We start from the raw sequence: 24,101 nt of genomic DNA, 5'->3' as shown, positions 1-24,101 counted from the left end.
CCTCGGGGCCCACGGTCAGGGGCTCCTGGTTTAGGCCCCTCTCCACCTGCATCCTGGGGGACTGTCTTTCTACTCCCCCAGCCCTGATGTCTTGGGGTCCCGCCCCTGGAACGGTGAGGCTGAAAGGGAAATGGCTGGAACCAGACAGGCACTGGGTGTACTGGGCCCTGGGGCTGAGAGCTGGGCCGTGGCCGGACAGGGCGGGGGCCTTTGTCTTTTCCGTAATGGACACAGCCTGGTGCGACTCCACACGCCACCCCTGTAGTGACATCTGGCTCTTCCTCCATGGGGCTGAGTCTCCAGGTACCCCATGAGTCAGGCTGTATTGAGTATGTTGGTCCCAGCTTTGCTGTGTGACCTCAGCAAGGCCCTTTCCCCCTCTGGGCCCATTTCCCTAGCTATGCACTGAAGGATTGAAGCAGCTTGGCATTGGGTTTCTAACACTCATTAACCAAGATACCCAGAGAGGGGCAGGTCAGCCACGCTCCCCGAGCCCCAGCCCTGGTCCTAGAGCCTGGCTGCCACAGACGCAGACCCCCTACGAGAGGCTGCCAGGCCTGACCCGCCTGCCCGGGCGTCCAGTTCCTCTACAGCCCCATCCTGCTGGAGGTACTCCCCAAAGAGGTCACCCTGTCCGTGCTGGTGCGAAGCCTCAGGGACCCCAGCCCCGAGATCCGCGTGCTGAGCCTACAGGGCCTAGGGAACATTCTTTTCCACCCGAAAAAGGTAAGTGGGTGCGGGGAGCGGTGACAGACGCCCTGCAGAGCAGCTGGGCACACGGAACCTTTGTGTCGTTCCCGTTAGAAATCTGCTCTGCTGGTCCAGTCCACGGTCGGACCTCCGTCCCAGCACCCAGGTGATGCTCAGAGAGTGTTTGTTGCTGTTAAGTGACTCACAGGCTGAAAATAAATCTAATATTGTAGAACCAAACAGAGTTTAGGAACCCAATGAAGTTGCCGAAAACTTGTTTGAAAGGTGCAAAACCAGCCTAGCTTGCACGAGGAGTCCCTGATCAGGTGTGTGACAGTAGGAACTGTTCATTTGCTGGCATGTCACTTCCTGACAGCTCATCCAGAGAGTTCACACTGCACCCGAGAGGAGCAGAAAGAACTGGCGGAAAATGAACTTAGCTTTTCCTTTCTAAAGTAATGTCAGACTGGGAAATGGTCATTGCCAGTTAGAAGGTCTGGGGTCACCACTGGTGCACCCACCTCCCCGCACGTGAGATGCCAGTGACTTCAGCGGTGCCCACTCAACCAAATTTGTCGTCTGGCCTCCAAGACCCCTCTGACCCCTGGGGAAGCCAGGAATGGGGGCAAAGGCAGGGTAGGGCATAGGAAGGGAAAGTTGGTCTCCAGGACTTGGAGGGGAGCCCTCTGGCCAGAAAGGGGTCCGACAGGAAGGACCTGGAGGCCATTGACATGGGTTAGTGCTCCCCTAACCCCAGGAGGACCCCAGGATCTCAGAGAGGGGAAGCCTGTCCCGTCTGTCCACAACTCCCGGGGGACAGACCAGGGCTAGGAGCACATCTCCCCGGACGGCAGAGCCAGGGTGAGATGGAGCAGGGTGGGTACAGTGCGGGTGCCCAGGCCTGGATGGGGGTCTGGGAAGGGGTCGCAGAGGGAGCCAGCCCCGGCACATGTGGCCCACCACCCCCCGCCCCCACCCCCGCAGGCAAGCCTGCTCCGCAGACAGCTGCCGCCCTTCCTCAAGGGCTTCTTCCAGAACAGCGGGCCGGTGCTGGAGTGCCTCATGGGCACCGTGTCGGACGTGCTGCACCGCCTGGGCGCACACAGCACGAAGGCCCAGGGCCTCAGCATCGCCACCAATGCCCGCTCCTTCTTCGATGACGTGAGTGCGCCCGGGAGGGGCGGGCACCCCATCTCGCGCCCCTGCGGTGCCTCCCCACGCTCCCTTCCTCGAAAGCCGCTATCCCACTGGGGCAGGGAGGCGGAGGGGCAGGGCAACTCCCCGGGTGTGGCGTGCATGGCACAGGTGGGCCTGCCGCTGGCACTCGCCCTGCACCTTCAGTGAACGCCACACCTTCATCTCAGCCCCACGTCCTCACCCTCCTGACTCATCAGCCCCTGTGGATGACAGATTCTCCTTCAGGGCAAGTCAGAGGGATAAGCCCGCCCTCCCAAGTCAGCATCGGTGACACGTGGGTTGTCAGGATGCGACCATAGGCATGAGAGAGGAATGAGTGTAGGTCCCTGAGGACGGCCTGTGACCCTCCCCAGGAGCCGGCAGAGGTGGGAAGCACAGCCCTGCCCCGAGAGATGTCTGAAGGGGCAGGCGCAGCCCTGCCCCGAGAGATGTCTGAGGGGGGAGGCTGAGGTCTGTCCCCGGAGCCTGTAGTCCTGATGAAGGGGTCCTGCTGAGGGACTGGGCCCCACGTCCCGCCGGAGTGAAGGGTCCCAAGGTGGGTCCGCTGGGCTCTGAGCCTCTGCCTTGCAGGAGCGGGACGGGGTCCGGGCAGCAGCCATAGCACTGTTCGGGGACCTGGTGGCGTCGGTGACGGGCCAGCGGCTGGGCGGCCTGCGAACCCAAGTGCTCCAGACCATGGTGCCCCTGCTCCTGCACCTGGAGGACCGCTGCCCCGCCGTCGCCACGGTCAGTGCCCGGCGCCGGGCCCTCGCCTTGGCAGGGCTGGGGACCCACGGCGGGCAGGGCCTGCCTGAGAGCCTGGGACACGCCCTGGGCCGGAGGGTCTGGCCCCCTCGCTGGTCTTCCTGCTCCTCCCTGTGTGCTCACATGCGCACTCACACACGTGCTCACATGTGGCCGTGTGTCTGTGCTCAGGACACCGTCCGTCCTGCCCACTGCTGTGTCTCAAGCGCCGGGCATGTCCTCGGGCGCAGGTGGTTCATTGAACTTGAAATATGGGCTGAGCCCTATGTGTGCCAGCCGGTGCCCTGCACCAGGCCATTAAGAAATGCCCAGCCTTCCTGCAGCTCCCAGCCGCTGCGGGGATAAACAAGCAGCCAGTTTCCAAGCGGATGGGGACTGAATGCTACCTTCGGTCCAGCGGGGCCGTGGTGCTGGCCAGGGAGGCGGGTGGGCTCAGAGCGCAGCCTGAAGGCAGCGGGAAGGAGCCAGGGAGCCCAGGAGGGCCGCGCCCGCTGCAGCTTCCTCGGAGCCGCCGCCCAAGCCCGGCCCTCCCTGCCGTCCCCGCAGCAGGCCAAGTTCACCTTCTACCGCTGCTCCGTGCTGCTCCAGTGGCGGCTGCAGCACACCGTCTTCTGCACGCTGGCCTGGGAGAAGGGCCTTAGCACCCGCCACTTCCTCTGGAGCTGCCTGGTGAGGGCCCGCAGCGGGGAGGGGTGGGCGGCTGGCCGCCGGGTTCCCGGGCCGGCTGGCTCTGGCCCCAGAGAGTGACAGAAACGTGCTCCCCAGATGAGCCACAGCCAGGAGGAGTTCGGCATCCACTTGGCGCAGGCCCTCAGCTACCTCCACAGCCGCCACCACCACATCAAGACCTGGGCGGCGCTCTTCATAGGTGAGCGGGGCGGGGGGCCGGGCTTAGGGACCCCCAGGCCTGCCCTGCCTGAGCACCCCGACCCTCAGCCTCGCCCATGTCTCCACTGCGGCTGGAACATGGGTTCCGCTGACACGCGAGGAGAGGGGCGAATGAGGGCGTCTCAGGGGTTCAGTTCTTTGGGCCGGGCCCTTCTGTGTTCTGGCCGTGTCTTTCCAGCGGTCCCTCACACAGAACTCCTTCCCTAGGCCAGGGAGGGGGAGAGGTTCGGGAGCCCCCTCCCACTGGCCGGCATGCTCGTCTGTCACGCAGGTTATACCATCTGCCACCACCCCCAGGCCATGTCCCAGATGGTCAGTGACGTGGACACAGAGCTGCTGTTCCGCAGTAAGGGAACACTCTTGCTCCATCCACCCCCATCCGTGTCAGCAGGGAGCATGGGCCCCCAAACACAGCAGGCAGGGTGGGGAAGGGGAGCGCCCACGCCCGGAAGGCCAAGGAGGCAGGGTCTGGGTGCCCAACTGCCCCACCCCACGTGGGAAGGAGGACGCTCCTCCACCAGGGCTGTGGGCAGACAGGGCGTGGAGGTTACCTCTGATTCGTCCCTCCTTTCCTGGAGCTTTTGAGGATCTCAAAAAGAACCCCGAACCCAGCATCCGAGACTTCGCCAGCAGGCAGGCTTCCTTCCTGCAGAAGCTGGCAGCCAGACCGCGGTGACCTCCAGCTGTCGTCCCCCACCGCCCCCCTACCCCCTGCCCCCTCCCCCGTGCCCACCGCACCGCGCAGCCCTGCCGTGTCCGCACAGAGCTTGGCTGCATGACATTTTTCCATTTGAAAGAAAGATCTAGATTCGACAAAGAAGCGTCACACCTCTGCGCTCCCTGCCCACCATCCCATGGGCCCCCCGGAGACACTGGCAAGCCAGGGGGTGGGTGCGGACGGTGTGTCCCCCAGAGACAAACTGTGTAGTCTGGGCAGGGACTCCCACTTGTGGCCACCAGGTGGCTTCCGGTGACCAGAGCCAAGCCACGGCCCACTGATGACCTGGGTGCTGAGCGGGCACTCCCAAGGCCTCCATAGCCCTTGGGGCTCATGGCTGAGTGGAGTCGCTCACCATGGCACCCCCGCAGGCTTCCGTCTGTGTCCAGCTTAGAGCTCCGTAGTCACTGGGAGGCTGATGGTGAGGAAGAGGTCCCTTGGCTGGTATCCCTCTGCCCAGGGGACTCAAAGTCACCCTCCACCCCGTCTCTAGCCTCCTGAGCCCTGTCAGGGCTGGCAGCTGGGGTTGGCAGCAGAACCAGCCTGGCTCAGTCAGATCTTCCAGGTGGGCTTGGCCCACCCTGAATGACTGAGGCGAGGGTCTCAACACTCTGAGCCTCAGCTGTCCCATCGAGACCCCGTGGAAGGTTGAGTCCAGAAGAGGTCCCCGGACTCCGAGGGAGCCCCTGAAGACCCACCTGAGCTTCGGCGGGTCCTTCCCCTCCCAGCCTTGGTTTTTCCACTTGTGCAATGGGCAGGTGGGCTCTTCCCTCGCCTGAGAGAGCCTCCCTGCCGGAGTCCTCCCTAGGGCCTCCCCCAGGTGGCCGCTGTCCAGCAGGAGGTCCAGCTTACCCCCTGCCATTCCCCCCACGTGCCCTCCCAGGCCCTCCCCACTCGGCCCAGGCAGAGCTTCTATCCGGAGAACTCGCCCCACATCCCCTGCCTTGGGACCTCCACGTGACCCAGCCCTCGAGGGCCTGCCAAACAAGGCCCCCCACGCCTCGTCAGGCTCTCCCACCACTCTCCATAGACTGTGAGCCCCTCGGGGTAGACCTGGGGTTGCACCCACAAGGCCCCACAACTTGGATGGTGGGTTGAAAAAAATACAGCAACTGCAAACTCACTGGTGTCATTCAATATGAGCGGGGAGAGGAGTGAAAGACCCTGGGCAGAGCTGGGCCCCACCCACCCATCTGCGAGTCTCTGAATGGCGCCACTTTAGGAGGGGCTTTGGGTGGGTTTGGCTATTCACAGCTCTCCACTTTGCCCACGGCCCTGTGGGTGCCCCCATCCTACTTCTGCTACAACCCCTGGCTAGGAAGAGGGTCCCCGAGCCCAGGGGGGGCCTCTTACACATCCCCCTGCCTCACCCCAGTTCATCCAGCCCCTGGGAAGTCTGGTCTTAGTAAAAGCCTGGAGCTGGGTAGGCCTGGACCCCAGAGGCTTCTGCAGCTGATGGTGACTGGATAAGCCCCTGGGGGAACCAAGACAGGTGAAGCCTGAAGTTGAGGGAGCACAGGCCTCACCAGCAGGGTGGAGGGCTCTAGACCCAGGCACAAAGGAGCTGCCCCACTAACCAGCAGCAACAGTTGACTACCAGGCCGGCCACAGCAGGCCAGGGGCGGGAGAAAGGGCCTGAGTCCTAGTGGGTGGGCCACCATCCCACCTGGGGGAGGCACGGCCAACCTGACCCGGGGAGGGCCGGCCCCGGCTCTGCGAGAGCAGAGAGCTGCTTACGGAGCAGGGCAACATCCATGCCTTCTAGCAGGCCCAGTCCCCAACACACTCTGACCTTTCACCCCAGGAGCCCCGGGGTCACCCTCCACCCCTTCAGCCTCCCCTCCCCGCCCCAGGGTGAGGAGTTGGCGTGTCCCCCCACCCCAAGCCCAGTGGGCACCATCACCCCCTCCGTTCTCTGGGCTTCCAAGACTGATGTGAGGACACTTAGTGGGGGGCACACGGGGCAGCCACCCCACCTGACACATGCCCAGAAGAATTACCAAGTGACCCATCCCGTCCCGCACGGGGGCCATGCCAGTGACCCGGCCCCCAACACAGCAACAGTGCAACTGGGCAGAGCCCACTGGGCCTCAGCCCCTACTCTATTCAATCTGGGACGGCCGCACCCTGAGCCAGGGAGTGCAGGGACCCAGCGTGGACACCAGAGGGCAGCCGAGCACAGCTGGTAGGAGGGGCTGCGTCCTGCAGCATCCCTGGGTCCCGCCAGCCTCCCAAGGCCGCCCACACCCCGTTTTCCAGGCACACGCAGCCACAGGGTCTGGTTTTATTGCCTTCAAGTGTCCAGAACACCTGACTGCCCCAGACCCAATAATTTAAGGTGCCAAGAACAGGTCAGGGTGAGGGGCCGCAGACCAGGGGCTGGGCCCAGTGGTTAAAAAATACAGCAGCCCCCAAACAGGCCAGGAAGGAGAGCTGCCCGGAGGCGGTGTGGGCAGGGCATTAGCAGGACAGCCAGGGACATAGGGCAGGGGGATTGGAGAGGATTAAGCCTCAGAGAGACAGTGAGGGCTGAGGGCACAGAGAGACAGACACGAGGGCAAAGACAAAAGGAAGGATGGTCCAGACAGCTGTGCGCGCGCACGCACACGTGGGCACGCACGCGCGCGCGCGCGCGCACACCTGCTGGTGTGGACGGAGGGAGGGGCAGACAGAAAACACCCGTGAGGGGTGGGGGGCGGGCTGCACGGCTGGTGGCGGGTGTGCCCGGGGAGCTGAGGGCAGCGGCAGAGTGCGGCCCGTGGCGGGAGCCCTGCTGAGCCCGCGGCCGGGCACCCAGGTCCCCGAGCTACATGGTGCAGCACTTGCTCTTGTGCGCGTGGGGGTCCTTGAACCGCAGTCTCTGCTTCGGCTGGTATTTTTCCAGGTAGGTCAGCTGTTTGCTGTTGATGGCTCCGCGCCGCTTCCTGGGCAGATGGGACCGAGCTGGGGGTCAGGCAGGACCCAGGCTCGGCCACCCGCCCTGCCCCAGAGCTGCAGGTCCCAGAGGCGCGAGGGGCTGGAGTGGGTCCCCGTGACCCACAGAGCCCTCCCACCTCTGGGCCTTTGCCCAGGCTGTTCCTACTGCCAGAATCAGTCACTGCAGCCACCGCTGCTGACCTTCAGGTCACCTGGCTATCACTCCTCCAGGCTGACCACCTCATCTGCCCAACCCCAAGGTCCCCACTTTCCAAGGCCCCTGTGTTTATCTGGGTACCACCCCCCAAAAGCAGAGCCCACAGGCATGGAGCCTGGCATGCTGGCTGGCTGGGAGGGAGAGGAGAGGAGGCAGGAGGTGGCCCTCAGGTGCCTGGGTGTGGGGGTACCTAGCACTGCCCACCAGGCGCTTCCAGAAGTCACCTGTCCCCACCACCCGTGACCTCGGACATGGCTGTGGACTGGCTCTGGTCAATGACGCATGGGCAGGGAGGAGCAAGCCTGCACTGTTCTGAGTCACCAGGTTGGGCCCAGCCCCCAGCCACAGGCCTTGGACCTGGAACTAGGGAACCGCGGGCTCAGCAAGGTGCATGGGGGCAGAGGTGACGGTGAAGGCCTGGCCCTTACCCTGGGGCCGCCTCAGATCTGTGCCAAGGCACAGAGCTGTACACAGGCTCATGGAGAGAAGCCGTGTGCCCGGCGTGTGTGCACACGTGCCAGGGTCCCAAGGAGGCCAGAGCTCCTGCAGGCACAGGCAGGGCTGCCTGCCTGACTGATAAACAAGCCTGCCTCTGGGAGAAAGAGATGGCTGTGCCCTGGAAACTGTCGTCGGGGGAGCAGCACAAGAAGACACCCAGGCACGGACTGTGTGCGTGTCTCACACACACACACACACAGTGGGTGGGCTAGGGGCAGGCTCAGGTCCTCTGTGCCCACCCGCCCACCCCACTGTCCCTGCTGCCACCCCAGGACCCTGTTCCGCCGGGGCACATTTCCCGGGGGCAGCAGCAGACAGGAGTCCCTGCCCGCAAGGAGAGGAGACTGGGAGACCTCCGTGGGGGCCTAGAATGGGGCGCAGAGGGCCCAGGGGCCAGGGCTTCACAAGGGCAGTCCTCAAAGATCCTGGGGTGGCAGCTGTCCCAGGGGGTTGGGGTAGCTGGGGCAGGTGGCACTGGGGGGCTCCTTTCACTGCTGGGCTGGGTTGGATGGCTTCTGGGGGTTCTTCCTCTCCCAAGAGCTGAGGAGAGTGACACCCCGCGTCAGGAGTGCTGGAGGCTTAAAGAGGTGTCTGCCCCAGCTCCCTGTGTCAGCGATGGGTGTGGGCCAGCCTGTTCCTCAGCACCGCAGGGCCTGTGTGCACTGATGCACCCCAGGCTGAAGGAGCCATGGGCCCAAGAGGGGACCAGCCAGGCCCTCCGTGGAGCCTCTCCTCACCCTCTCCTCCCAGTCTGGGGAGCAGACCACACACAGGGACCTGTCCTCTGTCAGGGCGAGGCAGCCTGAGTGGTACGCTGGTTCCACAGCAGGAGGCTGCACTGAACCGGGGAAGGCCTCAGAGGACGGCCCGGGGCCAGGGCTCAGGAGCGCCTCCTGGCAGGGCCCTGGGCCCCTGCAGGGTAGGGAGGGAAGGATAAGGACCCCCTGCACCCAGACCCCCGAGCACCCCCAGCGCCCTTCCCCACCAGCCACTCACTGTCGGATGAACTGGATGGCGTCCTCGTATTTCATCCCGCTCTCGATGAGGGCCAGCGCCACGAGGACTGGAGCCCTGGGCGGATGGCAGGGCCAGGTCACCCAGGCCTGGGCACCTACCCCCTCCCCAACGCCTTCACCCTCGGGGCCTGGGGGCAGCCCAGGCTTCCCCAGTGGCCTTCCCGCCCCCAGGGAGGGCACAGGCTCCTCCTGCGCCTGCGGTGTGACCTCAGGTGGGCGGGGCCACCTCTCTATGCCTCAGGCTGCTCGTGTATAAACGTGTAGGTGGGAGGGTTGAAGGAGGGAGAGCAAAGTGCTGGGCTCAGATCTGGCCGTGGATGATCATGAGCTTGATTCTCGGTTATGAACCACATTCACGATTCCCATGACTAGCTGGTGAGTGTGGGGTCTTTGTGTCTGGGGAGGGGCAGGGCTGTCAGCTCCTTCCCTCACGAAGTCCCAGCCACAGCCGCGGGGAGCAGGATCAGACTTTGGGAAGGACTTCCGCCCCGCCCCCCCAGAAGGAAGTCACGTGACGTGGGCTCAGCACCCACGCCCAAGGGCAAACCAGGCCAAGAGGTCCCCAAGTTCAAGCCAGCCACCCTGCCCCACTGGCTCACTGCCCCAGGCCGGCCACGCAGTGCACAGCTACACAGCTGCCAGGGTCATCACAGAACTTGTTCTTCAGCAGGCTCAGCCAGTCCTCCACCACTTTGCCGGGAGGGGGTGCCCCGTCATCAAACGGCCAGTCCTGCAGAAGGCAGCAGCCCGTGAGGACCCCCAACTTGAAGGTGGGGTGAGAGCTGGGGCCCAGGCCAGCCTACCCAGGGGCACTCTGATAAGCAAGGAGGATACCGGGAGCCCCCTGTATGGCTGACAGTCGGGGCACAGGCCCCAGAGAGCACCCCCCTACAGGGCTCCTCCCCATCGTCTCCTCCAGGAAGTCTTCCCAGAACACCCTGCTCTTTTTGGGGGAGCAGCCCCGGGAGCCCTACTCCCCTCTCATCAGTCCATGCCATGGTTCTGGACTCACCCAGCCTGAGCTGTTCTGGGCCCACAGACCCAAGGGGTCTGGTCCATGAACGTGGCTGACATAGGCCTTTCTGTGTCCCCAGCCCCCAGCACAGCGGCACACAGCAGGCCGGGCCCTGAGGCTGGAGTCAGTGCACTTCCCATGGAGCACATTCACAGGGGCAGCGGGGCCACCCCAGAATCAGCACCACTTGGCACCAGGAGTGCATCCACGTGTCCACAGAGGCCAGGCACCTGGGCATCTGATCCTGTTCCCAAGCTCCAGATTCAGCACCCCTGGAGGGCCCCCAGAGGACACAGGTCTGCCTGGCAACCGCATGTGTAACCCAAACCCCTTCCCACCCGGGGAGGCATGGGAAAGCCGCTGAGCCCTGTGCTCCGGGCTACTTTACAGCGTTCGTCTGGCGCCCTTCAGGCACCCCCACTCTAGACGGGAGGACCCCGGGTCACTCAGCGGGGAAGGGACAGGCCTGTCCCCCTAAAGGCTCCGGCCCCTCTCACCAGCTTCGTCACTGTCACCTGGCTCGGGGGCCTCCCCACAGGGCAGGAACCACGTGGCCCATCCCACGGGGCCTGCTGCCTGGATGCCAGTCCCCAGCACCGGGGACCAAGGAAACCGCCCCAAGGGTCCCTCCCCACGGCCTCAGGAGAGCCTCCCCAGGGACCCGCCAGGTGCACCCAGCCCGCCCCCGGGAGGCACCCGCTGCCCGGCGCCAAGGCCCCAGACGCAGCCTGCGCGCACACACGGCGGGGGCGGCGGCGCGCAGCAAGGCCACACGTGCCTGCCTCCCCGCCCAAGCCGGCCACCCCCACCCCGCCGCACGCGGCCCTCACCACAACCGTGATGCCGTCCTTCTCCAGCGGGGCCTTGTCGTAGGTCACCTCACACACGCGCACCACGGTGGTGGCCCCGTACTTCTTCAGGTCCTGGCAGGGAGGGAGGAGGCAGGCGGGGCTGGGCGGGGGACAGTAAGGCTGGGGCCCAGCGTGAATCGCCAGCGGCTCACGCACGGACTTTCGGGCTCAGGGACCTGCGGGGGTGGGACAGCTCTTCCTGATGCTTCTGGAGCAAGTGTCCCTGAGCTCGCCCCGCAGCAGGCAGGGGAACCCACCCACCCGCATCACCACTGAGGCAACACAGCTGGGAGCCCAACTTCCAGCATGACCTCCCTCCTCTCGGATGCCCAGGACCCCAGAGCACACCAGCAACTTCCAGACCGAGATCCCGGGTCCCCAGGCAGGGTGAGGACACCAGAGCCCACACGTGAGCCCCCGTGTTGAGCAGCCCTCCCAGCCCGGACTGCAGGGACAGGTCCACCCAGGGGCAGAGCCAGGCCCCGCACGGGGGCCTTCAGGGTCTCAGGGGCGGGTCACCTCGGGGCGGGGAGGGTCAGCACCTGGGCCCAGAGGGCGCCCAGGAGGGAGCCAGGCCCCACACACCAGCGGGGAAGCCCCAAGCTACCCGGGGAAAAGTCAAGTCAGTCCACAGCCAGCGCAGGGATATTTATACGCTGGGGTGGGGGCGCTCCACTTCATGGGGTCCACGTGCACCCACCCCCACCCGCTCCCGGCAGCTATTTTAGGAGCAGCGAGGAACCAGCTGCTGGACCTTGCTCACCATGCGACGGGGACACTGGACACAGTGAGGAGAGCACAGAGCTATTCTGAGAGTGCGGGGAGCAGGGCCGGAGCAGAACTCTGAGGCCAAAGGGGCATCACAGATTCCTCTGGGCCTGCAGCCCAGGGTGCTGCCACCCAGACCAGGCTGGGCCCAGACCTCATGACAGACTGAGTGCTGACCCCAGTCCCGCTCTGAGCCCTGAGCCTGGTCCCGCTCTGAGCCCTGACCCTGGTCCTACTCTGAGCTCTGATCCTGGTCCCGCTCTGAGCCCTGAGCCTGGTCCCGCTCTGAGCCCTGACCCTGGTCCTACTCTGAGCCCTGAGCCTGGTCCCGCTCTGAGCTCTGATCCTGGTCCCACTCTGAGCCCTGAGCCTGGTCCTACTCTGAGCTCTGATCCTGGTCCCACTCTGAGCTCTGATCCTGGTCCCACTCTGAGCCCTGAGCCTGGTCCCACACTGAGCCCTGACCCTGGTCCTGCACTGACCCTGGTCACACACTGAGCCCTGACCCTGGTCTTGCGCTGACCCTGGTCACACACTGAGCCCTGACCCTGGTCCTACTCTAAGCTCTGACCTAGGTCACACTCTGAGCCCTGACCCAGGTCACATTCTGAGCCCTGATCCTGGTTACACGCTGACTCCTGACCCTGGTCACACTCTGACTCCTGACCCTGCTCACAAACTGAGCCCTGACCTTGCTCACACTCTGACTCCTGACACTGGTCACACACTGAGCCCTGACCCTGGTCACACTCTGAGCCCTGACCCTGCTCACACTCTGAGCCCTGACCCTGCTCACACTCTGACTCCTGGCCCTGCTCACACTCTGAGCCCTGACCCCGGTCCCACTCTGAACCTTGACTCTGCTCACACTCTGAGCCCTGAACCTGCTCACACTCTAAGCCCTGACCCTGGTCACACTGAGCCCTGACCCTGGTCACACTCTGACTCCTGGCCCTGCTCACACTCTGAGCCCTGACCCTACTCACACTGAGCCCTGACCCTGCTCACACTCTGAGCCCTGACCCTGGTCCCACACTTAGCCCTGACCCCGGTCCCGGTCTGAGGCCTGACCCCCATCATGGGCCCTGCAGGGGGACAGCCCTCCTCCACAGGGTCCGCAGCTCAGTGTCCAGAGCCCAGGTCTCCCGATGGCAGGGTGCCCACTGCCTCCCTCCCTAGTCTAGCATCTGCACAGTTGCTGACGTCCTTCTGTGCCCGGGCTCCTGTTCAGCCATGAAGAGCACTCAGAGGGGCTTATCTCTTGTTGCTGAGAGAACGGCTGGAGGTCTGAGGTCACAAAAGGCCCAGCACACAGCCACAGGCTCTGCAAACAGCAAGGATTGCTGCGGAGTTCAGGCTTCTTCGGGAGTCCTGCAGAGAACGGCAGGCTCTGCAGACATTTGGTCCTATCTGCCGGGGCCATGTGGAGAAGGCAATGGCAAGCCACTCCAGTACTCTTGCCTGGAAAATCCCATGGATGGAGGAGCATGGTAGGCTGCAGTCCGTGGGGTCGCTAGGGGTCGGACACGACTTCACTTTCACTTTTCACTTTCACACATTGGAGAAGGAAATGGCAACCCACTCCAGTGTTCTTGCCTGGAGAATCCCAGGGACGGGGGAGCCTGGTGGGCTTCCGTCTATGGGGTCACACAGAGTCGGACACGATTGAAGTAACTTAGCAGCTGGGGCGACGAGCAGCAGACAGCTCACCTGCTGGCTCTCGGGGTACAGTGGTCACTCTCTCCCACGGCCGGCTTAGACTGCTGCCCAGCCCTTCCTCACACAGATACCTGTGCCAGGAGCTCCCAGCCCAGTTCCAAGGAGCCCCTGGAGCCCATGGGCTTCCCATGGCCTGGGCTGGCTGTGGAGCTGGTCTTCACGCCCTGTCCCCGTCCTGCTTTCTCCAGGCTGTTTAAGCAGCCGGTCCTCTCCTGCGGGGACCACCACCCCCTTCTCCTCCTGCTCAGCCTCTGTACAGAGGCCAGATGGCCAGCAAAGGGCTCAGGACTGCACCAGCCACAGGGATGTCCTGAGGAGGCGAGACAGTACCTCTGCACCTGTCTCTGCTCACGCGGCATGGGTCCCAGTGCCCACCCCGCTGACCCCCCGCAGCCCTCACACCCCAGCCCCCCACACACTCTTCGTGTGCCTCTCCCGGGGGCCCTGTCATCCCAAGCTCTCCTCTCACTTGGAGGCTCCCAGCCTCGCCATCAGGCGTGCCGGATGCTCACCTCGATGAAGCTGCTGAGGGTGGCGTTGGTGGGGTTGTGCGTGATGAGGAAGCTCATGTTCTTGTAGCTGACCTCCACGGGGGCCGGCCGGTTCATCCGTGCCATGGCTGCTGCCCGCAGATGGGGCTGGGGATGTGAACGCAAGAAGGGCCCACCACCCCCAGAACCCAAGGAGCACGAGATGCCTGTGCTTGTCTGAGACAGAGAAAATGCTTTTAAAAAACAAACAACAAAAAAAAAAACCTGCCCCCAGACCCCGCACAAATATTGTGCAAATACTTGGGTGGGGGGGAGGATACTGCCCGGATCACGGGTGGATGATAAAAAAACAAAACCCAACCCTTTACAAAACAAAAAGAACAAAAGAGGCCCCCCCCCACCACCAGAAGTAAAACAGGCCGAGTCCAAGCTCCTGCCTCTCAGGGCTGGAGAATTACAAGGGGGCAAAAGCAAAAATAACAACCACCAAAAAACTCAGCAAAGAAAACTCTAAAAAGCCCAAAGTGAATCCGGCTGCCGAAGCCGTGGCCGGCACTGCGCCTGTCGCCAGGGACACCCCCTCAGCATCGGTGGACGGCTAGAGGGCCACCTCTGCTCCAAGGCCCCAGACCCCCAAGGATTAAAGGAAGAACAAACTTGAAACTGAACCAATGGGGCTGCCATGGGGTGGGGGTGGCAGGCAGCAGCCGGAGGCCGACAGCGGGTGGCAGTAACGCGGGGCCTCCGTCACGTTACCCCACTGGGGTACAGAGAGACCTGGAGCGGGGCGTGGGACTCAGGCCGCAGAGCCAGCCCTGGGCCAGGCGGCGGGGGCCATGGGCGGGCGAGGGCAATGGTGAGGCCGGAGGCGCGGGGGCCTCAGCAGCGGGTGCAGTGAGGATGCTGGACGCGGCAATACTCAGGGCTGCCCCCGCAAGGGCTTCTCCATAAATCCCAGGCTGGTCAGCGGCAGGCAGCGTCTGGGGAGGGGGGAGAAGGCAATGAAAAGGGGTCCTGGCCCGTACCCCTCTCTCATTGGGCCTCGGTTTCCCTCTCAGGGAAACCATGAGTGTGCTGAACTGCAACACATGATTTCAAGGCATTTATGGTGACAGAGCCACCCCCCGAAGCCCAGGCCCCTCCATGACGCCCCGCCCCCACCACCAGCCAGTCAGTCCCCTACTCTGCGGAATTCTGGCCTCTGGGGCGTCTCTAAGCCCAGATCACTCTGCAGCAGCCCTGGTCCTCGGGGGAAGGGGCTCCGGCATGGAAGCCAAGGTGACAGAGCACAGTAGGGGGTGGGGGCAGCGTGGCAGCATCCCCACACACAGACACGAGCCACCTTACACGTCTCCCAGCAGCTCCCCGTGGAAACCAGAGGCTCTGCTCAGCCTCTGCCCTGGGCCGCTGTCCACCACTCGCCCACAGGGCTGGCCACACAATGGAAGCAAACAAGCCACTGCCCTCCAGGAACTCAAAGAAGCAGGGACAGCCCACAGGAGCCCACAGGCCGGGGCCGGCCGCCAGGCCCTTGCCAAGGTGGTGACAACAGGTGGCCGGGACGGGGGTCCCACCATGACAGGGCCGCAAACAGGGACATTGCCGGGCCCCAGAGGTGGCCGTCAAGCACCTGCAGGCCTGCCTCTCCCTCTCTAGGCCCCAAAAGGCCAGTGCCAGGGGCCCCAACAGGCGCAATGAGCCCCACTCCCATCCCCACGGACAGGCTGGGAGACCTTTAGCACGTCACTAGCCTCGGTTTCCCCATCTGCAAACTGAGGGGCCAGAGAAGATGCCCCCAAGGCCCCTCCGGCACTACCCAGTGGTCAGCAGACTCCTCCAGCCACTGGGCTTAGCCTGGCCCCGCCATCAGAACCCACACCTGCTTACCGGGCAGGTCCTCCATCCACCCACCCAACACCTCTTACCTCTGCCCCGCCCAGCACCCCTTTCCCCAGCTGCCAACCAGGCCAGCTGGGCCCCTGGAGCCTCAGCCTGGGTGCGGACCAGGCCTGCAGCTGGGACCCGGACACCGCGGGGTGTGGACGGCGGGCGACTCCACGGCTGCTCCAGGCTTACACTCTGCCCCTTGCCCGGTTCAGGAAGGTTACGCAGGGGTCCCCAGGGAGGGGGTCAAAGGCAGGGAGAAGGGACCGCGCACCATCCCAGAGTGGGCTTCTGCTTGGAGTGTGGGCAAGGAAAGAGCCACCCACCAGGCGCCCTGAACAGCACGTGAAAACCTGCCCTCCTGGGGCTGCGGGAGGTCCCCGTGCATGCATGTTTACAGAAGGGAGGAAAGGGGCCCAGGGAAGCCACAGGACGACAGGCCTCTCCCGAGGGCCCGACCCACCACCTCCCCACCTGCCGGACACCTGGGGAGACCCCGTGGGCAAGGGCAGACGGCCTGGCTCTCCTGACAGCGTCCCTGGAGAGCCCCCCCACAGTCCTGCCCATGTGAAACCTCTCACCTGCAGGCAGGGGCCCAGGGTCAGGCTGGCTGGGGGCAGGGGTCAGGGCCCCAGCTGGAATGGGGTCAGGATCTGGGCTGAGGCTGGATTAAGATCACTGCCCAGCTGAGCTGGGGTCTTGCCAGACACCCCACTTGTCTCCTCAACGTCTAGGGCCCCCACCCTCAGGTGAGAAGGAAACTGTGAAACCCCCCTTGCTGCCCCCAGGCTGTCCCACCAGGCTCAACCAGGCTGTGCCCCCACCCCAGGGCAGAGCCCCCCTTCCTAACCACACCACCCCCACCTTGAGGTCACCGAGCAGGCCCCCAGGCAGGGCTGACCCAAGTCCACCAGCCGGTACCCCTTACGTCCACCCTCACCTCCACCCCCGGACACAGATGCCCTCCTGGAAGCCCCAGGCCCCTCCCTCTGGCCTTCCCACCACCGGCCCCACACTGCAGTCCTGGGGCCCCAGCTGCCCTGCACACAGACTCTGAGCTCTCTGCTATGTCCAGGACAGTCCTCCTTTCCAGACCCATTAGGAGAGGCCCCGGCCTGGCCCCTGTCCGCAGATGAGTAAACAGGCCAGGGCAGGCTGGGGGAACTTCCAGGGCCCTGAGCAGGCTAGGCCCGGGAAGAGCTCCCCGTGGGAGTTCCCAGCCTCAAGTCCCGGTGGCACAGCTGACTGAGGAGCTGGAGTTTGACTCCAGAGGGCTTCCAGAGTGCCAGCCTCCGTGGACCCGGGACCCTGTCCGACATGGGGGAAGGCTGCAGGGCCAGGGTTCCTGGGGGTCCCAGGAGAGCTAAGGAGGGGGAGCGTGGGAGTGCGCAGGACCGGGCCGGGAGGGCGCGGGTGGGGCGGCGGCGAGCGCCTGTCCCGCAGCGCACGCAGGGCGGGTGCGGGAGGGGCTCGTGCGGAGGGTGCGGCTCCTTCCCGGGGCGGGGCTGGGGTCCTCCCGGCACACCCCGCCCTCGCGGCCCCGGCTCACCGGCTGGCAAGCGTCCTGCCGCCGCCTCCGTTCGCGCGGGCCGGGCAGGGCCGGGGCGCGGCGGCCAAGGCTCAGTGCGCGGGGCGCGCCGGCCTCCCCGCGAACGCTCGGCGGCCGGGCTGTGGGGGGGCTATTTCTAGCGCCCGGGCATCACGTGGGCGGCGTGGCCGTGACCAGCGGGCGACCCGGCTGGTAGTGACTCCTAGTGACTCCGACACCTGCCGCCTAAATATAACCACAGGCCAGCCCGCACGCTGGGGCAAACAAAGCGGGCCAGGCCGGGAGAGGAAGCAGCGCCGGCGGAGGAAGGGGAAACGCAAGGGCGGGGGCGCCGCCCGCGCACCCCGCCTTCCTCCCGCCGTGCCCTGAACCCTCCAGCGGCTGCCCCAGCAGGGAGCGGGCGCTGCCCCAGGTCCGGAGGAGCTCAGCTGGAGCCGGGGCCCTGGCGGGGACCTCAGTTCAGGTCCAGAGGGCGAGCTTCCTTTTGGGAATGGAAAGGAGGGTGCCTCGTGGCCCAGGTGGGCTCCAGAAGCTGGTGCCCACAGGATGAAGGACGGTGACCGACACCTGGTCTGGCCCTGCTCAGAGCCCAGCCCAGCTCTCCAGCCTCAAACCCCAGGACCTCTCTATTTCCTGAGTACCTACTGTGTGCCAGACACTGCTGTCCCTCACTGAACCCTCGACATACCCCTGGGGGTGCTGCTATCACTCCCTCCCCCCCAACCCCCCAGTATGCAGGTAGGGAAACTGAGGCGGGGGGGCACTCAAGGAGGCAGCCTTCACCCAGGGAGGGTCTCCACCTCCCGCTCTTTCTCCAGTGCTCAGTGCAGAGGCCCCCTCCCCAGGAGGCTCTCTGTGGTGGGAAACCCTCCCCTGGGCCGAGGCCTGAAGCCCGAGCAGGGTGCTGGCTTCACCTCCTGGAAGCACCAGCTCAGGAACACGCGCGCTCCGCAGACTGTGAGCCCCGAGAGCGCGCAGCCAGGCACCGCAGGCAACCGTGTACCTGCCCCAGCCAGCCCGGGGGCCCATGGAACGGGGTGGAGCAGGGTGGGTAGAGCCCCCAGCACACAGGGTCCTCAGGGGCCCTGCCTCGCTGGGAACCCGGCTCTGAGCCCAGCTCCCAGCCAGCCAGCCTGGCCCCTGCAATCATCGGTCAGCGCCGCAGGGGCGGGGTGGGAGGAACTGGCCAGGGGCCCAGCCCAGAGCAGGGCCGGGTCCCAGGCTCTCCCCACACACATACCCAGAGTGTCAGCCAGGCCCGGGGACCCGCGCTCCCCGACCCCTGCCAGGCGAGCAGGCAGAGGCAAGGAGAGGACGGCCGTGTGCAGGGCAGAAAGGCCGGCCGGAGCCCCGCCCCAGCCAAGCCAGGTCCCTGCCCACCAGCTCAGGAGCCCCGGGGCAAGGGCTCCTCCACCCAGAACCAAGGTGGGCTCGGCCCGGGACACCCATTCCAGTGCTCTTAGGCCCCAGCTTCCAGCAGCCTCTTTCTAAAGGCCAGCTCTGGGCACTTAGGGCCCCACCAGTCTCCCATCTTGACGGCTTCCTGAGAGTCTGTCCCCTCAGACACCGTGCTGGACGCTGCATGCCATGAGAAAAGCCCATCGGACACACTGTATTAATAAAATAGCAGCTCAGAGGGGTCGAGGGACTTAACCCGAGACACACAGCCGACAAGCAGAAGAACCAAAGTCCAGCTGAGTTCTGCTGACCCGGAGACCCTGACCCTCTGGAGAGAGGACCCCTGGGCAAGCTGCTCTCCCTCCACGTCACGCTGCATCCCCATCCATACAAGCTGAGAGGTCCCATCAGCTTTGTGGACCTGCACCCAGGACCCAGAGCCCACCGGGCTGCTGAGCCCGCAAACCAGCACCCCTGTCCCCCCCTCCACTGGGGGCACCCACTCTGGCCAGGCCTGGGGGCCACCTGCTGGCCTGGCACCATCCCAAGCCCTTCGGAGAAGTCTATTTTTATCAGGGCAGGAGCCGTTCCTGGAATCCTCCCAGACAAGCCCAAGTCCACATGCTGCTTGAGGGCAGGGAGGGGACCCAACAGGCCGAGCCCACGCCCCCCCCCCCCCGGGGGAGTCTACCCAGAGCCCCCTGCTCTTGCGCCCACAGCACCGAGGATCTGGCCCCCTCACTGACCAAGTTCGGCCGCCTGCCCTCCCTGCAGCCACAGGCCCTTCAGAGCAGTTTCCCCACCCCCGGGGAACGTGTGTCCTGAAGGAGGGGCTCAACTCCACCCGCCTCCTCTGCACAGAGCCTGGCACCAGGAGGCCCCCCACTTATTGTGGAAGGAACAAATGACCCAACATCCTGGGCAGAGCTCCAGATCTGGGCAACATCCAGAAACCATCACGGGATCGCAGCCCCTGAAGTCCAGAGGAACCTCAGAGGTCACCCACACCGTCTCATCACCAGCTTGCACACCTCTGGTGATGGGGGGCTCGCTGCTCTTTGGCGGCACCTTCCACCCTGGGCAGCTCCCCGAGTTATGTGTCCACCTACTCTGGGGCCTCCTGGATGGGGCCCAGCAGGAGGCACCCTGCAGAGCAGACTAAGCCAGCACAGCAGGCGCTGTGGAGGGCAGAATTGGAGGATAGGGTGGTCAGGGAAGGCTTCCTGGAAGAGCTGGCCAGGGAGGGCAACAGGCATGCAGGTCACAACTGGAAGCTCATCATCAGGGCTCGACCAGCTGCCCTGACTCTTTGCAACCTGGGGCTGTCACTTGCTCTCTCTGGAGCTTGAGACCTCTTCTGTAAGTGGTGACACCGCCAGGAAGGGAAGCCACTTTCCAGTGGTGCCAGCTCCAAGCCAGTCAAGAGACGCCCAGGCTCTGACCTGGAAGCAGAGCTGTTAGGAGCAGGCTTGAGTTTCCACCCGGGGAAGGCGCCTGTTCTCTGCCAGGATCTGGGGATGAGAAGAGGGCTGCAAACACACTGCCCCCAGACGCTGCACGGGGTCACCCTCACCACACCGGGTTTAACGATGCCTCATGGGCGTGGTACACTCTTGCCAACTCAAGTGGCTGGCACCCACATGCCATCAGCCCCCAGCATGGCCCGGGTGGGCCACAGCGCCACTGCGGACTCAGGAGCAGGTTGGTGGCTGTGGGCGAGGCTGCGGGGCCCCAGCCTGGCCGCCACCTGTGGTGGGCACAGAGCAGGCAGCCAGGTGAGCCAGACCAGGCACCTCGGGTCTTCTGAACCCTGTGGCGACCCCGAATCCACCAGGCCCACCCGAAGCCTCCCTGGTCTCAATGGCACCATTGGACAGGCACCCAGGAGAGGGGTTTGGCCTTCCCCACAGCCGGGCTCCTGGGGCCCTGGCCCTCCCCACCTTGGCCTCAGCTGGCCTGGCCTCACCGTGCAGGGCCTGGAGCCTCCCCTGAAGGGCCCAGCACGAGAGGAGAGGGCAGAGGACGGACAGAGGGCCGACCTGCCCACGGGGTCTGGGGTTGAGCCTGATGCTGTCTGGGACCACCTGCCCTTGGGGGTCCCAGCTCCTCATCGGAAAAAGGTATGACAAGCCCTGCCCGGCCAGGAGGAGGGCCCGTGGGCACTGATGGCTGGAAAACGGGGCCTCTGTGGCCACCAGACAGCAGCTCCGACGAGGGAACAGGGCAGCAGGGGAAGCACGACCAGGAGCCCTCCAGGTGTCACCTCTGCCCCCACGGCGAGGGCCCCCACCGGAGCCAGCCCCCTCTCCCACATCCTGGCCAGCTCCTCCTGCTGGGGGCTCACAGCTGGGGGCACATGCAGGGTCAGCGGCACGTGGGAGGGGTGGCTCCAGCTGCCCAGGCAGGCTGCCTGTGCCATCACACAGTGACACGCTGGCCGCAGCTCATCCCGGCGTCCTGCACAAGGAGGGAGTGCACCCCTGGGGCTGCGGCCTCTGCTCGAAGCCCCACTGTTCACCTGTCACTGACCAGGACCCCTCCCCCGACCCGAGGCCTCAGCCCTGGCTCTGAGCCCAGTCTGGCCCCTGGGTCCTACCTGCAGCCTCCCCTGCTCCCACCCCGGACCTCAGGATTCCTCCAAGGGGGACAGGGGAGCCAGCATCCGTTCATTCATTCATCCATCCAATTCACAAGTGTTCACTGAGCATCTTGCTTCACTGCCGAGTGCCAGGCTGAGCTTAGGGACACAAGGGAAGAAGTCACCAGTAGATGCAAAAAGCCTGCCCTGCCCTCTCCTGCCCCACCTCCGCCCTGATGGGGCATCTGGCCACCCCTCTGCACCCCAACCCCCACCCTGAGAAGCCACCTCCTAGACTGCCCCTCACAGGTGGGGCTGGATAATACTGTGGCTGCCCAGAGGGGCTGGGAGTGCCCCCCAACCCCATCCAGGTGGCATTACTGACCCTGGGGTCACCGCAAAGAGACCTCACTCCCCCAGTGCCTCAGTTTCCCAGGCTGCCACCTGCAGGGATAGAATGTGGCATTTTCACAGTGCCACCTGTCACTGGGCTACCAGGTCTCACCTGGACCACACCGGCCAACGGCCCAGCCGCCCCTCCCCTGGCTTCCACCAGGGGAGCACCACCCCCCTGCAACTGCCTCCTCGCCTCCGGGGGTGGACACTGGGGGTCAAGAGTGAGCAAACCTCCACGACCCCAGGTGGAGTGGGGGTCGGTGGCAGGACACACAACCAGGCAATGGACTGTTAGACAGAAAGGACCCTGGTGGGGGGTAAGGGGGTAAACACGAGGCTTCTCAGAGGACGTGGCCTTTGGGCAGAGAGTCAGGACACACACGCATGGCACAGGTCCCCGAGAAGGGACACATCAGACCCCCTTGAACCCCGCGAGAACAGCGCACCCTGTCTAGCACTGCTTGCCAGTCCAGGACCTTTCCACCACCACCATCGCCCTCACCCTACGCACCCCCAACCTGAGGCGGAAGACTGAGTGCCCCGTTCCACACGGAGGCCAGACGGAGACGCAGAGCAGGGCTGTCTGAGACCTGGGATCCTTCTCTTCGCCCCAGTGAGTCACAGAAACCTCACGGTTTGGAGCCCGGGCCCGGGGGCGTGCTAACACAGACAAGCCCTTCAGTGCAGCCGCAACAGCAGCCCAGCAGCAAGCAGCAGCGCCAGCCTCCCAGCTCCAGGTCCTCAACTCAGAGCCCAGCAGCTCTCCGGCTCAACACAATTAGCACCAACCCCTCAGGGGGTTATTAAAACCCAAGATAACAATGGCTGACAGTCTAAGCTGCCACTCGTTAACAATAAACATCAACGATTGTAGAGAACCTGCTTTCTGAGGAAGCCCGAAGATAGCTGGAGTCAAAGGCCAGGAGGTCCTCACTTCTGGGCTGGGGGTTCCACCTCCCTGATCCGTTTGGTACACGGGGGCTGGACGAGGCCCAGCTGGTCACTGTGAGGCTCAGAGTCCCAATCCGCATTAACGGCCACACCAACCACAGAGGCACGTGGGTCAGGCTATTGCCAGCCCCAGAGCACCCCCTAGGGCACCTGCTGACCAGGTGACCCCAGGCAGCCCCCCTTACCACGGGTGGCAAGGACTGCCACCCCCTTTCACGCCCCAGCGTGGTGACACGTGACCAACCATGTGGTGGTGTCGTGACCCTCGTCTAACAAGACAGGACATGGGTGCAGCGGTCTCGGTCGCTGCCCACGGGGCAGAGCCAGGCTGGACACCCCCCACCGGCCCTGGGGCCCTGCTCCGCACTGTGACCCTGTCCCACCTCCAACTGTGTGACCTGCGATCCCGGTCACCCGCGCCCTGTACCACTGAGGCAGGGCGGCCACGCCCCAGAGGCCCAGGGCGCACCGCAATATCACAGAGCCTGGAAGGAGAGTGTGCAGTTTGGGCTCTGCAAGGACAAGGCCCCCTCGCCCCATTGACGGAGGAAACCACTGAGGCTCCCCGCTGAGCCACAAGCATGAGCAGGACAACCTGGGGACCCCGGGGCCCCGTGATCTCTTGGGCTCTGCCCCCACGGTGCCCACATCCCAGTCCCCACCCACCTGAGCCTGCCAGGAGCCCACAGACACTCACTCGCTGTCCCGCGTCCTGAGTCCTGGAGGCCTGAAGAGGCCGCGCCCCCCCCCCCCCAGCTTTATCCCCGGTCTGGCCTCCGGCCCTCCCTGACCTCCCCACGTCAAAGGCCCTGGGACCGCCCGCCGGCCAAGGAGGCGGGGGCTCAGGCAGGGGCAGCCCCGGAAGGATCCGGGCTCCCAGGGCAGTCCCAGCGGCCAAGCGGGGGGAGGGGGGGATCCGGGACACAAGTCGGAGGTCACAGCGGGCACCCCGGTCTCGTCGCGAAGAGGGCAGGAGAACCCCTCCCCCTTGGGCCAGGCTCTGGGGCCTACTGGGGGCAGGACTGTCCCCAGGGCGCTGTAACCGCTGGCAGGCAGAGCTGAAGGGGACAGGCGGGGCAGGTGGGCGGCAGCAGAGCCACTGGGGAGGGGAGGGGTCAGAGGCCCAGCCCAAGCCCATGGATGGCAGGGTGGGCACTTCGAGACAGCCAGGTCTCTAGCCTGTCTCTCCACTGCCTGCTGTGGGTTGGAAAGGGGCTCTTGGGGCCCTTTCCTTGCAGAGGGGAGCTCACTGAACCTCCAGAGAAACAGCCCAGCCCTCTGCAGTCTGCCCCCCACATAAGAAGTCCCCCAGGACCCCCCCCAGGCTACTCAAGGGGGCAACCAGGTTTGCCCAGAGCCCCCTCGGAGCTCAGTGCTCAGTTCCTCCTATTGTCCCATTTCCTCCACAAGGAAGTGGGGGAGAAAGCTAACAGGCAGGTTAGCACACCCCACCCAGGCCTGGGAGCCGGCAGCAAACACACTAAGGAAGCGGGAACCCCCGCCCGTGGGGGAAGGGCCGTTCCTGCTTCCCAGGGTCAGGGTCACTCGTCCCTCCCCCACCAGGATGCTGCCCCTGTCTTGGTGACATCAGGAGGGGTGGAACCCACAAGGCCGGGG

At 65.0% G+C, this 24,101-nt stretch overlaps 2 protein-coding genes across 4 annotated transcripts in view; one reads left to right on the top strand and one right to left on the bottom strand.

Annotated features, from left to right (window-relative positions):
* LOC129538948 (maestro heat-like repeat family member 5) overlaps nt 1–4,195 on the top strand; it is a 60,367-nt gene extending 56,172 nt beyond the window's left edge. The window contains exons 25-31 of the mRNA XM_088844481.1: nt 583–726; nt 1,675–1,851; nt 2,458–2,613; nt 3,178–3,300; nt 3,397–3,499; nt 3,791–3,865; nt 4,098–4,195. Coding sequence (XP_088700607.1) covers nt 583–726; nt 1,675–1,851; nt 2,458–2,613; nt 3,178–3,300; nt 3,397–3,499; nt 3,791–3,865; nt 4,098–4,195 — 876 coding nt within the window. The remainder of the gene's footprint in view (nt 1–582; nt 727–1,674; nt 1,852–2,457; nt 2,614–3,177; nt 3,301–3,396; nt 3,500–3,790; nt 3,866–4,097) is intronic.
* Nucleotides 4,196–6,503: 2,308 nt separating this feature from the next.
* On the bottom strand, nt 6,504–23,284 carry LOC129560271 (protein tyrosine phosphatase type IVA 3). Of its 3 annotated transcripts, none has more exons than XM_088844479.1 (6): nt 23,182–23,284; nt 13,750–14,708; nt 10,730–10,822; nt 9,484–9,614; nt 8,865–8,939; nt 6,504–7,161 (listed from the first exon to the last, which is right to left on the bottom strand). In XM_088844479.1, exons 2-6 carry the CDS (start codon nt 13,852–13,854, stop codon nt 7,044–7,046), a joined length of 522 nt encoding a protein of 173 aa, XP_088700605.1. In that variant the 5' UTR covers nt 13,855–14,708; nt 23,182–23,284; the 3' UTR covers nt 6,504–7,043. The 3 variants fall into 3 exon arrangements, with proteins under 3 accessions (XP_088700605.1, XP_088700606.1, XP_088700604.1); XM_088844480.1 differs by having other exon boundaries at nt 23,151–23,267; XM_088844478.1 differs by lacking the exon at nt 23,182–23,284 and adding an exon at nt 17,162–17,316.
* Between the last annotated feature and the right edge of the window lie 817 nt (nt 23,285–24,101).

The sequence above is a fragment of the Moschus berezovskii genome, chromosome 16 (assembly GCF_049115385.1).
Source record: "Moschus berezovskii isolate FMDL1 chromosome 16, NW_MosBer_1.0, whole genome shotgun sequence".
NCBI classification, from domain to species: domain Eukaryota; kingdom Metazoa; phylum Chordata; class Mammalia; order Artiodactyla; family Moschidae; genus Moschus; species Moschus berezovskii.
Note: the sequence above shows the minus strand (reverse complement) of the source record. Positions and strands in the feature narration are given on the sequence as shown.